The following is a 15042-nucleotide window of genomic DNA, read 5'->3' on the forward strand; positions in this document are numbered from 1 at the left end:
CTGAGGCTGGTGACTCAGATGTATTTATCCTCAGCAGCAGAGGTGACTCTTAGTCTTCCTTTCCTGGGGCGTTCCTCATGTGAACCAGTTTCATCTGAGTGCCTGATGGTTTTTGCGACTGCATTTGGGCACACGTTTAAAGTTTTAGCAATTTTCCAGACTGACTGACCTTCAGTTCCTAAAGTAATGATGGACTGTCGTTTCTCTTTAATTGCTGACTGGTTATTGCCATAATATGAATTCTAACAGTTGTCAAAAAGGGCTGTACCAACCTGACTTGTGCAAAACATAAACTGATGGTCCCAACCCCACTAAGAAGGCAAGAAATTCCACAACTGAACCCTGACAAGGCACAAATGTGAAGTGAAAACCATTTCAGGTGACTACATCATGAAGCTCATTGAGAGAAGGCAAAGGGTTTGTAGCACTGTCAACAAAGCAAAGGATGGGTATGTTCAGAAATCTAAAATATAAGACATATTTAGAGTTAATTATCCGTATCTGTATTCTTTTTTGCTACGTAATTCCATATATCGTGCTTCATATATTTGCTGTCTTCAATATGTATCTACAATGTAGAAAGTAGTAAAAATAAAGAAAAACCATCTGTCAACAGTTCAAACTTTTGACGGATGGTTCAGAAAGACGTTTTCTTTTTTTAATTTACAGTTTTCCACAAGTAATAAAAAATAAATGAACAAAATGAGCTAATAAGCAATGTTCTATTCACTAACACTAACAAATGAATGAAAAAAATCCACACACACCATCAATATGAACAAGCTACAACTCTTTTCGTCATATTTTTCTCTCTGAGGCTTCAGTACTTTTCCTTATTTGTACTTGTGGAAAACATGTTTGCTTTGGGTATGGCCAAGTCATCCACCGGGCTTTACTTTTCCATAATATTCTATGTAACATTAGACTTTTTTAACTGTTTTAATAGTTGTTACTGTATTGTTAATTCAAACACTGTATTTTCAGTATTTGAATTAAATTTGTTCTAAAACTGGTATTAATTTAATTTATGTTTCTTTTTGACGCAAGCCAAAGGAGCCAGAACACACATTTGGTCCCTGCTGGGCGTATGTCACAACCTGCTGTTCTGACTTTTAATTCAATTAAATTCAAGTCACTTTTATTCACATATTCACCAATTTACAACAGTCGCCTCAGTTTACTTTAGATACCTGGCTCCGGGAGGATCAGAAATACGCTGCGACTGGTTGGGTTTGAGGGGAACAAAGAGAGACAGGACAAAAGACAAACTATAGAAGTTACGAAGGGCTGAATAACTCTTCATCTGAAGTTAGTTTGAAGCTTTAAACTTAAGTAGTAAGCGTGCTAAGTCCAAACTGGTAGCTAGTTCAATAGTAGAGTGGCCTGGGGGACTTCAGTGGGACTTCAAGCTTTCAATTAGAAAGCATCTAGTACTGTTAACTCTTTGTTGATGTTATGGTGAAGTGCTAATGTATGCGATGCACTGCTAATGCTGCTAATGTTTTTTTCATGTGTACATGCTATAGTGCAACAGTAGTCTTTGACTCACTTGTAAATGTTGTACTTCATGTAGCAAACCAAAGAGGAAATGACAAATGAAGAAGAATGGCTTTTTAAGTTCTGTATTTATGTCGAAAGAATGAGTCAGCATTCAGTAGTTTGCAAAACTGTTGAGCCATCCCTAATTTATTTCTATTTTGCTAGAAAAATGGGAAACGTGTGTCGCAGTTTATTATAACATATGCAACTATGTATGGAGTTTTTGACAAGATCCCCAACACCCCAGGATGCAATGCAGTGCCTTAAAAACCAAAATGGCACACTCTGAAAATGATAAGTTATGAGGACAGGACTGACAATGAGTGAAAAAGCAGGCAATTTCTAAAGAAAAACTCTAAAATACCCAGAGAAAAGCTGGAGAAAAGCCAATAAAAAGTCAATAAAAAGTGTCCTAAATTAGCATTATTTGAATGGCAGGTTGCAAAAAAGGCTCCACTGCTCACTTAGTCACTATTTTCAGGTCTAACTGAATACACCAAATTATTTGAGTGAAAAAGGAGGACAAAGCTGGTTTTGCTTTGCTGTGTGTTTGTGTGTGATTGTTTGATTCCAAAGCACCAAAAAGGTGAGGGCCAAAATCCTCAGCTTGAGGCTTCATAGTGAGACCTCACTTTCTAATGGGTGATGTCACAGCTGCTATGTCCATCTTTTATATTTAGTTTGTGTGCACAACAGTCTGTTGGTAAAGGTTGTTAGTTTCTCTCTGGCTTTGGTTATGTAGAGCTGAGCAGCAGTTTGTATGAAATGGCTGTGTGCAGGAGTTTATGAGAATCAGTGGCACAAACATATCATCGTACTGTAAGAAGAAAACAACATTTTGCTTTGGGTCATCACAGTGTCTGAGCTTTTGTACATTAATTCAGCAGTTTGGCTCCATATTTAGAGTTTCAAGCCTAATAGACTACATTCAGGTAAGCCTTTAAGGCTTACATGACATAAAATGTTTGTTCTGAAGAGCTTCTGATGTTGGGCTTGTGTCAAACGAATTCATTCAACGCTATAAGGCTGCAGTAAGTGAGTAAGTGGGTTTTATGTACTGACTACATTGCAGTGGACAAAATAACAGAAAACTTACAATTAATTGTCAATTCAACTACCCTTATGTGGTATGTTTTGGGGGTTATTTTGGGTTTTTTTACATAGTGAAAATGTGAGTAGCATCCATTCAACCCTTTCCTGTTGTAAAGTATTCATGCTATTTTGTCTCCCTGCGTTTTCCATGTGTTTCTTTTCATTTAGAGTTGCTGCAGCCAGACATAGAAACCTCTGATATATAAATTAAATTAAATTAAATGAAGACTACACCCAGAAATGCTGTGTATTGTCTTGCCATACTGTGTTAACTGCAGTGCCTCATAGGGGAAACTTTCCCTGCATGCCAAGTGATGCACATTTGCAGCAAAATTTGAAGGGTTTTTCCTTCACCTATGCACCACCTCGCCAGATTCCATGATATTCAGAGATGTAGTATCACATGATTTTGAACATATACAGCAGTTCTTGCTTTGACAAAGGAAATGTATTATATATATGGCTGAATACATCTTACTTAAGTACTGTTCTAAAATGAAATTATCACTATTACCACTCTTTGCATTTCATGCAACTTTGAACTTTTACCCTACCATGTTTCAAATAGAATTTGTTTTTGGCCACAAGGAGGGTGAGAAGTTTCAAAATGGATATTTACCATTGAGGTTACATGTTATTAAACAGTAATAGTGGTGGCTGTTTATTTTGCTGAAAGCTGTCCACCCTGTAATTCGGTCTGTCTGTTGTGCTGAGCAGTCTGAAGGGTTTGACCACACAGGGTCATTATTTCTGAATATAGTTTTCATTTAATCAGCATGTGGGTAAGAATTTCAACTGGTTCTTTATTTCTCAGTTGTGCCATGAATAAACTCTTCTTTATTTTTCACTGCAGGTGCCAGAATCGAGGAGTTTCTTTTTGAAAAACTGGACTGGAAGGTGCCGTCCAGGGTTACTAATGCAGAGCTGCTGGGTCAGTATATGCAGGATGCAGCAAAAGAGTTTGATCTTGGAACGCCATATGGTGAGTATAAAAAATCCCAACAAACAAATTCCTAGGAGTTTAAAAAAAAGGAGCAAGTTAATTATTGATTTAATTCTGTATCAGGAAAAACAACTGGGCGTGGCCCAGAGTACTAATGATAAAGAAATCTATTTGTCATATTTCTCCCATACTGGATTTTCTTTATTGGCTTCCTGTTAAATCCAGAATTAAATTTGAAATTCTTCTACTCGCAAACAAAGTCTTGAATAATCAGGTCCGGTCATATGTGAAAGACATTATAGTACCAATAGAGCACGTTAGAGCTCTATTGGTACAAGCTACAGACTTGTGGTTGCTAGAGTTTTTAAAAGTGGAATGGGAGGCAGAACTTTGAGGTATGAAAAACTTGGCTTTCCTGTGAAACCAGGCCACGTGATTTGGAGACAAATGCCCTCTCTAATTTTGAGATTAGACTTTAAACTTTACCTTTTGATAACTCCAAAAAGGTTGATTCTGTTCACTAGTAACGTAGTGTTTTCAGTGGGAGAAAGGTTTCACCACTCATCCAAGTGACTTCTACAGTCTCAGCTGACTGCAGGTTTCCCCAACCTTATAAACAGTGCACTATGACTGAAACTGGCATCACTGAATGAACAATGGGCTGTGAGGTCAGTTTGATCATTAATATGCAAATTCTCATGACCATTGATCAACAACTACTGATGAAAGCCCACTGATCAATGGCCATGAGTACCATTCACAGAGAGAGGGGAATGGCTGCAATCACAGCATTGTGAGATGGCGATAGATGGACCCTTGGGCCCCCTCCTCGATTCAGAGATGGTCTTTCCCTTTTCACATAAATAGCCTCCATGACTCCTTGAATTGTGTACATCCTCATCATTGAAAGAGTGTCCACTGGCCTGTAGGTGTAAATAGGCTGCAGAGTCCTGGCCTGACAAGATGGCTCTTCTGTGTTGTGCCATCCGCTGTACCAGAGGTTGATTGGTTTCCCTGATGTATAAATCCTAGCAATCCTCCTGGCACTTAACAGTGTACACTACATAACTCTGTTTGTGTCGGGGGATCAGATCCTTGGAGTGGACCAATTTTTGGCGCAGCAAGTTTTGGAGTTTAAAAGCCACAGAGACGCTGTGTTTAGAAAAAATTTGTCTCAACTGTTCTGATACTCCTGACACATACGGGATCACTACGGGTTTTCATTTAGGCAGCAGTTGTCCTTCTCTCCTTGATTGGCTGGAGCTTTCTTTCTCTCAGCTTTCACAGCCCATTGTTCATTCAGTGGGCTGGTTTCAGTCATTGTGCAAATGTTCTGTTTATAAGATTGGCGAAACCTGCAGTCAGCTGAGACTGAAGAAGTCACTCGGATAAGTGACTGAACCTTTCCCCCCTTGAAAATGCTACGTCCAGATGAACAGAATCAACCTTTTGGGATTTCCTTACTTGGATGATTCAGCATACATGAAGACACCTTTTGATAACGTTTATCAAGATGTTGGTTCAGGTGACTCTGAACCTTCTGTTAGTTATGACACTGTCCCCATGATGCACTGTACGTTTTCTTCTGCTTGTTTTACATTTTGTCTTGCCTCTCCCATACTGTGTGTTCTATCCTGTCTCATTATGCTCTCTTTATGGTTTTCTCTTTCCCCTCACCCCCAACCGGTCGGGACAGATGGCTGCCCTGCAAACCTGGTTCTGCCTTCCTGTTAAAAGGGAGTTATAACTTCCTTCTCCTGCAAAGTGCTTACTCATACTATTTCATTTGATTCACTTTTTCAGAATACTGTAGAGTCTTTACCTTACAAGTGCCTTGAAGCGACTTTTGTTATTTGTATATATTGGTATTAGTTTACATGGACATAGCCAACATCTCTGCCAAAATGGCAAACATGCATTGGGGAAGATTGAAGCAAATAATTCTTCTGGGAAAAAGCAAGCATGATGTAACTAGAAGAATTCAATACTGAGAGAGTAAGAATATAGTGCTCTGGAGAAAAGTGAAACCAATAAGGAGATTGCTTTATCCGTTCTCTCGCTAACAAAAATGTGTTAATTTCCAGAAGTTTCTGTTCTGCTGGAGGTAGTATTTTCTGAGTTGTCTTTCTATGTATAGAAAGACATAGAAAGAAAATACATATTTGTCTTGCATAACTCTCTGTTCTGTCACCATGTAGGTCACTCTATAGCATAATACAGGCATATGTGTCAGACCAGTAAATCAGATCCATGTCCCTGTGTGGAAATCTAAGAATCAATACTGCTTTGAATGAGCTAGTTTGTGCACCTCATTCTGTTGCTGCATCAGTAGTCAGGGTCAAATGTGACCAGTGTCACAGAGGAGGAATTCCAGGTCTCAAAAAATCAATGGGAGAATCAGATTTATGCAGGAGCACTTATAACTTGTCATTTGGATCTCCTTCCCAGACATTTAGAGTGTCCTAGAGATTGTATTGATGTTGCTGTCTGTTATTTTTTCCCTCTTTATTTAAATAGACAACTTATTAAATGATTGAAATAATAAGTGATTTAAAGTTATTGTTTTTTAATCCGTAAATTACCTGACAGAGATTCTGTCCTCACAGGAACTTTTATCTGAACTTTGTCCATACCGTAGCGCACTGGTCTTGCTGGAGTTTTGTGCACTATAGATAATAATAGGGAAGAGCTATCAGATAACTGGTAAAGTACAGCTGTAGTGGTGAGGGAAACGCCCAAGAAGTTATTTGTTGTATCCTCTGGACAGAGCAAAGAAGACAAGGGACTTGGTATTGGAATGAAGAAGTACAGGACAGTATTAAAAGGAAGAAATCAGCAAACAAGTGGCATGAAAATAGACAGGAATACTTGGAGGCTTGGTATAAAGCAAAAAAAGGCTTATAGTAAACTGTATGTGAGGAAGAACAAAAGGACAGAGAGATAAAGATAAAGATAGGCAGAGAGATAAAGCACAGAGATGGAAATGTATCAAGGAATAAAGAGTGTGTTGAGAAGATAGAACATGGAAAATGAGAGAGAAGGATGAGAGAAGGAAAGTTTGTGAATCAGGAAGCGTAAAGGATCAGTAAGTAGGACAAGGCAGCTATTTAAATGTTGACACGTGGAAAGGCGGTTGGTCCAGTGACATACCTGTGGGGGTATGGAGATGTCCAGGAGAGAAGACAGTGGGCAGCCTAAGAAATAGAGAAGTGTACCGATTTTCAAAAACCAGGGTGTTGTGAAGAGCTATTGTAATGTCAGAGGGATAAAGCTGATCAGCTATATAATTAGGGTATGGGGAAGAGTTGTTGATCAGTGAGCAGCAGTATGGCTTCATGCCAAGAAAGAGCGCTACAGATGTAATGTTGCCTTTGAGAGTTTTGATGGAGAACTATAGAGAAGGTCAGAAGGAGTTGCACTGTGTCTATATGCAGATCAGGCAGGAGTCTCTGTGAACTATGATGTTTGCAGTACTATGACGTATGTTTGTGATCTGTAGTGAGAGTTGGAGCAGGTGGAGGTATGAGGAAAATCAGTAGAAGCAGTAGAGAATACATGTGTATGAATGAGAGGGAGGCAGGGGTAACAGTGAAGCTGCAAGAAGCAAATGATGAATGTTGATGAGTTTAAATGCCGTCCGAAGCAATGGACAGTGTACATGAAAGGTGAAGAAGAGAGCGCAGGTAGAGTAGAGTTGATGGACATGTGTGTCAGGGCTGATCCGTGATAGAAAGATAGCAAGAGTGAAAAGGAAGGTTTATAAGAGGGTTTTATTGGATTTCTGGATTTCATGAGCTTTAACATGAAAAGTTCCCAAAATGTGTACTGTAGGTAGAACAGCACAACATGTTTTTCACAGTGTCTGATGTCTCATATATATGAAATGGATTCTTGTATATAATATTTTTTCTGCAAAAGTTGTTAAATCAACAGATACCTTGATATATCACATAAAACTGTAAAATAAATACATAAAAAAACAACTACAAAATTATGCCAAGCTAAATGAGGGATGCTACTTCTGAACTCATGTAACTGCATAATGGAATATCTGATTGGTCCCAAATTGAATATGACAGTTGACACTGGCTTCATCTGTGTGTCTGCAAAAACTTTTGCAAATAAATATAATCATCGCTACCCGTTTGAGCATTACAGTGTACTGTAGGTCTGGCTGTGGTTTGTCCACGTGGTGTTGCTGCAGCACAGAAAAAGCTGCTGCTGCTGCTACTGCTGCTGCTGCAAGGGCATAATCAATGCCAAACACCATGCTGCCTCATTAATTTCAAATGGATTAAAGCAAACAAACAGAACAGAAGTATAGTAGTTAGGATTCATGAATGTTTCCTAAAGCTGTTAACGGGACACTTATAAAATCATAGCAATAATACACACTGAAGGAAAGGCATGAAAAGGTAACATAAATGTCGTCACCTCATTTTTTGCTGGAACTGTAATTGTGGAAACAATAATTTCTTTGTTCTAAACTTACATTTTATAGTTTAATCCATTTTATTGTGCAAATGTGCAAAGGATACACTAGCATGTGCACATGGGCATGCCATGTCATTAATTCAAAAAAGTTTAAATTCTCTCTTCTTTACCAATGCTATGCTGTACTTACAGCATGGTGGGAGTGTCGTTTTGGTGAGTAGATCTAATGTGTTTCTTCCAGGGAACACTTTGGAGAAGGTGGGGGAGTGTGAGAAAAGATTAGGAGAAGCAGAGAGGGAGTTCCTCCAGACATCAGCCATCAGCTTCCTTACACCCCTCAGGAACTTTCTGGAAGGAGACTGGAGAACTATTTCAGTAAGTCTGGAACATCACGTCTATTCTAATGCTGTTTGAGTCATACATCCAATATACACAATATACCACACACTGTATCACGACAAAGTGATTCTGTGATACTCAGTATGTTGCAAGACAATAATGTACAATACATCTTGATATCAGTATGACTGAAAAAGAAAAATCTCTATGAACGTGTCAAAAAACATTATGTATGCCATTTGTGTGTGTATCTGTGTATTGACTTTATTATTCGATTTATTAGCTCTTCGATGTACTTTACTTATTGTCTGCTGTGTCAGCTATGTTCACATCTGGGAGCTTTTGTTCATTTGTCCCCTCACTGAGTAAGAAGGAAACATGAAGAAATGATATTTGTCCAGTAAATCACTAACCTATCGCAAAAGAGAGCAAAATGATATAGACCGTATATAAAAGACGGGCGAACTTCCTGAAGCCAACATGGAAGTCCCAGAAGGGGTGAACTCCTCTGTATGCACTGGGGGGAAAAGACATTTTATCTCTCCTGATGGGATTATGGTCTCAATCGCTAGTTTCAAGTCTTATTGAAAACATCAGTGTTTTGGGGGGTTTTGTAAATTGTGGTACTAATTCCTGTGGCGAATTTCCGTAGAGAAATGTTGTGTTTTCAGAATGAGTTGGTGAAAGCTGAGTCATTAAGCAGACCTCATGTCCACTACTTCAGAAGTGCTGCTACACACCTGAGCTGTGGGTTAGAGAGATGTCAGGAGGATCTACAAACTGAGGCCACTTGTATCACAGAATATTGCACAATCATTATAACCTTGGAACATTCTTTGATTCAAAATGCAGGATTTCTTGCCACTGCCTGTAAACGGTTGTATATGACCTAAAGAAAGGTGACAAAAACAGGATGAATGTCTGATGAGCTTGCCACTCCTGCTTCTCACCAGCGACTTGTTGGAAGGCTGTACATCAGAGCTGCTAGATACCGTGTGGGATCTGCTTATGATGCTTGTATTTTCTCCACTTGATATTGCTCAAGATTACAAACACTGAAGACAAAATTAGAAAGGCTAATTAACCTGAAGTAGTATTTTACTTTGCCAAAAAGCAAAGTCAGCTCACTGCATAGAGACAGTTTAGCTTTAAAAGATACTTTTAAACATAGATCAGCCAGTATGTTTAGATACGGTGTTTCACCGTTTACAAACCGCCAGTGAGCAATCGAGTGTTTTCCTTGTAACATATGAGCAAACCAGCAGAGGTCAGCATTGTTGTTGTTTCTCTGTTGTCTGACGCCACAGCATGTATTGAATGTTACATGTCCCAGTAAGTTAGTAGCCTTATAACCTGCTTGAACTATAAACGTTCCTTTTTTGTTAACGTTTATGATTAGGACTAAATCAAATGAATCCCTTAGTTTTGCAGCTACAGGTTCAGGTTCCTGGAAGACTTCCCATGATGCACTCGGCATTTCTCATTCACTCCCTGCTTTTACTACGCATGTATTTAAATGCTACTTCTGCATGTCATTAACGTTTGCCTGCTACTTAGTTTGTGTTTTGTCCTTTTCATGGTATAGAAAGAACGTCGTCTTCTGGAGAATCTTCGCTTGGACCTTGATGCCTGTAAAACACGAGTGAAGAAGGCAAAGGTGGCTGAAGCAAAGGCCGCGGTGAGTTCATAAGCAGCTCACAATCAAATTCCCACACATATTCCCCCAATAATTCAGATGATTAATCTTTGGCGATGCTTGGATTAACCATAACTAACTGTTTATGCATTCTTTGCAGTGCGAAGGGGAAGTGAGTATTGAGGACCTTTTTTTTAAACTCTTGGATGCACGTCTTGGGTTGTTTTTCTTGTCATACTTGCTTTGGCTCGATTTAATTTTCTGCTGTTACTGCAGGTTTTACTGTTAATAAGTTTTCACAGACAAGGCTTGACTATTACATTACGACAGAATGTGACGATAAGTCAAATTTGGCAAACTGTGTTAATTGAAAGCAACTCACACAGTGTCATTTACCATTTGGCATATCACCTGGGGGCCCCTCTGCATGGATTCTATATGTGTAGTTTTTATGATTTGGTCGTTGATATTTTGGTTCTTCACAGCAGATATGTGATTGGCTGTCACAGCAAGCTACTTGGGAGCAGATTTATTTAACATAAACAAGACTTAATGACTGTCTTAAACAGCACTGTTGACCATGACACAATTCAGGAACTGAGAACATTGCACAGTCATCATCACTCTTTAGCATACCCTGACTCAGTTATTGCAACCTATTAGGCAGGAAATACAGAAGGCACACCACAAGACCGCAAAAACAGTGGGAATGTTCAATGAGCTGACTTTACCGGAAATAAAGTCAGCTCTCCTGCTTCCTGGCAGCGTGGAAGGAATGCTCCCTTCCCCGATAAACAATGTATTAGGTTCATAAAGGGTAAATGTGAGTTTTTTCAATTCAGCCTGCATCCCTTTTTCTTTAAAAGAACATTAGTTGCCCTCTTAAACTAAACTAAAAACATAAACTAACAAATCAGCTAACAAATCAGCTAAATAAAGAACATACTTGAATTTCTTTGTATTTTAGTTTTGTTGTTGTTCTAATGTCCTTAGTGTGCTGCTACTTGCTTTGATCATTAAGTGAATCAGTATTATCAGGATTACACTATCCTGGATCATCAAGGGACCTTGGATTTCTTAAGCAGAGTATGGAGAATGCATCCCTGGTTAATATTGCAGTGACTTTTCTTTACAAATATTTTAACTTAGTGGTCATTTTCACTGAAGACTGAGAATATTTTCATGGGTACACGGATAGATACTGTGTACTAATGGAGATCTGTATTTTGTCCCTACGGCCTCTAGGACTGTGTTCAATTTCCTAGCCAAGCATCCATACAGTACATATATATATATATGCAGGGAGATGTAGGATCTGTCTATGTCACTGCCACCTTTCTCGGCACTGGGGTCTGGGCCCTATTTATGTAATGTACTTAGATATTCATGAAGTCCTTACAAGTATGTTTTCTTAACGAGCTGATTATACATTACTGCAAAATCAGGCATCTTCTTGCTATAAATTGTAACCTTTGTGGCATACAGAGCAAAAGGAGTCAGGCTACATCCAGCTGCCTTACTAAATGCCACTAGTGTTCTCAGTTAAACCTAATTAATCAAATGAAACAAGTACATAAACATCTTCTGCTACTTTCCCCTTCATTGTTAGTGGCAGACCCTTGTAGTTGATAACCTCTCTTGAAGCTTGTTTTTCTTTTTCACTGTTAAACAGGACTTTTGTTGCACTTTTATCCTTCGTTTTCAGTAACTTTTGCAACCAGTATGCATGTTAGCATGCGTATGAATAAATAAAAAATATGTCAGTGTTCTGTTTACAGAAATGTTTACAGATGTTAATCACCAGCCAACTGTCACACCTCTGCAATTATTATGAGTGCTGTGCTTTTCTGATTGTATTTTGGGGGAATTCTTTTTAGTAGCAGTGCCTTGTTTACGCTGAGTAAACAACAACAAAAATGAAATAACTGTACTGTTTCTGTAGACAGCTCCAGATTTTCAGGAAACCAGACCTCGCAACTATGTGCTTTCTGCCAGCGCCTCTGCGGTAAGAAGACAATCCTGCTTTATTAAATACTGATGAGAAAAATAACACAAACCTAGGTCATTATGCGATACTTTTTCATCTTCTGTTTGTCAAGTTGAACTTTCACTCCTATGACCAATGCATAGTTCACTGACTTTCTATGATTCATAATTAAACTTGATGCAATTTAGAAATTGATATACTTTGTCATGCTGGCAAGCAGTTCAGGTAGCTGTGAAGCTATGCTTCATTAATGTTTGACTGGAGGTGTGTCTGTCCGGTAAGAATGTTGATTGCCCGTAATCATTACTGGTGGCAGTTTGCATAGCATCCTTATGTGTCATATCACTGTATTATGTATTGTGAATGATTGTTGTCATACCATTGATAACAAACGTTCCACAGCCTACAGTGATGTTGGTTGGTTTAAATCTAGCAGTCTGTCACTGCCTTTACTTTTGAGCAATGCCAAGCCACACCTCCTGGGTGTGACTAAAAGTGTGTGTGTGTGTGTGTGGGGTTGGGGGGGGGGGGGGTGTTGTACTGGTTTTTCTGGTGGGGACCAGCAGCCCTCGTGGGGACCAAAATCCAGGTCCCCATAGGGTAGGCAAGGCATTTTTCACACTCAAAATGTGGTTTTAGTGTCAGGGTTACAATTGGGTTATGGTTAGGTTTAGGGTAAGGGTCAGGGAAAGCATTATCTCAATGAGATGTCCCCACGAGGATAGAAACACCAGATGTGTGTGTATGTGTGTGTGTGTGTGTGTGTGTGTTATATAAGTTTCAAAATTCATAAATATGAATATTTATTCAGTGTCAATATTTCATCTATCTAATACAGAGGCTTTCAGGTAACATTTTGACATATGCGCAGAATGACATGTCTTTTTTTAATATTAAAATATTTAAACTAAGCTCATAGATGTGTTTTTAGTATCAGAATGAGAACGAGTATCAGAATTTAGAATGAAATTTAGATCTAAAAAAAAAGCAATAACTAGAAATATTGAAATGTTGTTTCAACATTTCTTGTGGGTTTTTTTTTTTACTACTTTTCAATGAAATGTAGAGTTAACATTGTGTAGTTTACATTTTAAACAGTGTGTTAACCTTTTTAAAAACAGGGTGGTAGGTTTTATTTAGTAACGACCTCAGGTCCTGGTTCTAGGTGACCATGGTGAAGTTATGCTAGGATTTTCATGTTATAACTAATTTTTCTCTTCTTATGCTGCATGTTTTTGGTCCATCAGCTCTGGACCGAGGAAGTGGAGAAAGTAAGTATGATTGTGTGGGAGTTGTGTACTTTGTCGATCCGTCTGTCTGGTCGTTAGATTGAGACACCAGTGTGCCTTAAACAAACTACATTATACCATGCGCTTGCTTTCAACGGGCCACGCTTTAAAGTGACTCTTAAACTTAATTACCATAAACCTCCTACCAGCTTTTACTCTTTCCAGTGCACATAGTGTCATACACTGTACATCCTAGCAATGCAAAATAATTAAGGTCATTTAGGTGAATGAAGCTGGAGCTTTTGTCTTCTGAGGATTGTAGGATATGAAAAGGTTTAAGACTCTTGACTTACATAATAATTATTGAATAATCATTGTATAACTATAATGAATAATTAAATACTAATCACACAGTCTTTCACATTATTCCTTTTATAAATTATCTCATCTTTTATTATGTCTCTAAATTAAAGTCTAGACTTTAGATTGGTCCAAGAGTTGTGAAGGAAATCTGTCAGTAATATTGTTTTTATTATTTCAGGCTGAACATGAGCTCCGAATAGCTCAAACAGAGTTTGATCGCCAAGCAGAGGTCACACGATTGCTTTTGGAGGGCATCAGTAGTACGCATGTATGTGAGTCACACCCACAGCCATGACTTCTATCAGCTCCAGCCACACACAACCTTGACATTGAACTTTCAAAAGAAAAAGTAACTTTGTGTAACCACATTAGCATGTAGTTTGCATGTTTCAGCAATCTACAGCATAGAAAGAGAAGTTCCTCGTAGATGGCAATAGTCAAACACTTCACTGAGCTCTTATCTGTAAACATTAAATATTAATTACAAAGTAAACACAGTACAGTCTTTTTTTCTCTTGCCTAAGGAAGATTAGAGAATAGATTTGCTCAGACTACATTTAGATATATAGTACACACACTACCAGTCAAAAGTTTGGACACACTATCTCATTTAATGGTTTTTCTATTTTAGATTTTAGATTCTTCCAAATAGCCACCCTTTGCTTTGATTACTGCTTTGCAAACTCTTGGCATAGTCTCAATGAGCTTCATAAAGGTAGTCATCTGAAATGGTTTTCCAACGGTCTTGAAGGAGTTCCCAGACATGCTGAGCACTTGTTGGCTCTTTTGCCTTCACTCTGTGGTCTATCATCCCAAACCATCTCGACTGGTGCGGCACTCCATTACTCTCCTTCTTGGTCAAATAGCCCTTACACAGCCTGGAGGTGTGTTTGGGGTCATTGTGCTGTTGAAAAAAAAATGATGATCCAACGAAACACAAACAGGATGGGATGGCTCTCCTCCTCTCAGTCCTGCAGGAAATGCAGGTGCCGCCCAGAGGGGAGCCATTGAAATGCAGGGTGAAGAATGTGAGAGGGGTCATTGATGATTTTGGCTGCCTGTCTAAGGCTGAAAACCTGTGCAAGAGTTCTGGCAGGCAGGCCAATGATTTTAGAGCACACTGATGCAGTGTGCTGCAGTCTGTTCCTGTTCTGAAGGCTGAGGGAGTAGAACCAGCAGGTAATGGAGAAGGTCATGATGTTTTCCAGGAAGGCATATTAAAAAGTCTTCATGATGGGTGTGCTGACTCCAAAGGAGTTGAGTTTCCTAAGGAGTTATAGCCATTGGTGGCACCTCCTGAGAATCTCCTCTGTGGCTACTGACCTGGTAGCCTGGCTGCCCCTGGGTGGGTCCGGGATGGGCGTGAGGTTCTGGGGGCACTCCGTCTCTGGGCTGGGGCCCTGGCCAAGCCTCAGGGGCTTGGGTCCTGGTTGGTGTGTTGCCGGGGTTGTGGGCGGGTGGGTGTATGGGGGCCCAGTCC

The 15042-nt window shown here is 39.2% G+C and overlaps 1 protein-coding gene across 2 annotated transcripts in view; it reads left to right on the top strand.

Moving 5' to 3' along the window:
• Positions 1 to 15042, top strand: part of LOC116316347 (endophilin-B2-like) — a 31775-nt gene that overhangs the window by 3343 nt on the left and 13390 nt on the right. The window contains exons 3-9 of one of the 2 annotated variants that reach the window (XM_031734900.2): positions 3485 to 3613; positions 8250 to 8383; positions 9933 to 10025; positions 10144 to 10155; positions 11926 to 11988; positions 13218 to 13241; positions 13741 to 13830. In XM_031734900.2, the coding sequence (XP_031590760.1) occupies positions 3485 to 3613; positions 8250 to 8383; positions 9933 to 10025; positions 10144 to 10155; positions 11926 to 11988; positions 13218 to 13241; positions 13741 to 13830 (545 nt within the window). The remainder of the gene's footprint in view (positions 1 to 3484; positions 3614 to 8249; positions 8384 to 9932; positions 10026 to 10143; positions 10156 to 11925; positions 11989 to 13217; positions 13242 to 13740; positions 13831 to 15042) is intronic. The other variant, XM_031734901.2, reaches the window with a different exon arrangement.

The sequence above is a fragment of the Oreochromis aureus genome, linkage group 12 (genome assembly GCF_013358895.1).
Source record: "Oreochromis aureus strain Israel breed Guangdong linkage group 12, ZZ_aureus, whole genome shotgun sequence".
NCBI lineage: Eukaryota > Metazoa > Chordata > Actinopteri > Cichliformes > Cichlidae > Oreochromis > Oreochromis aureus.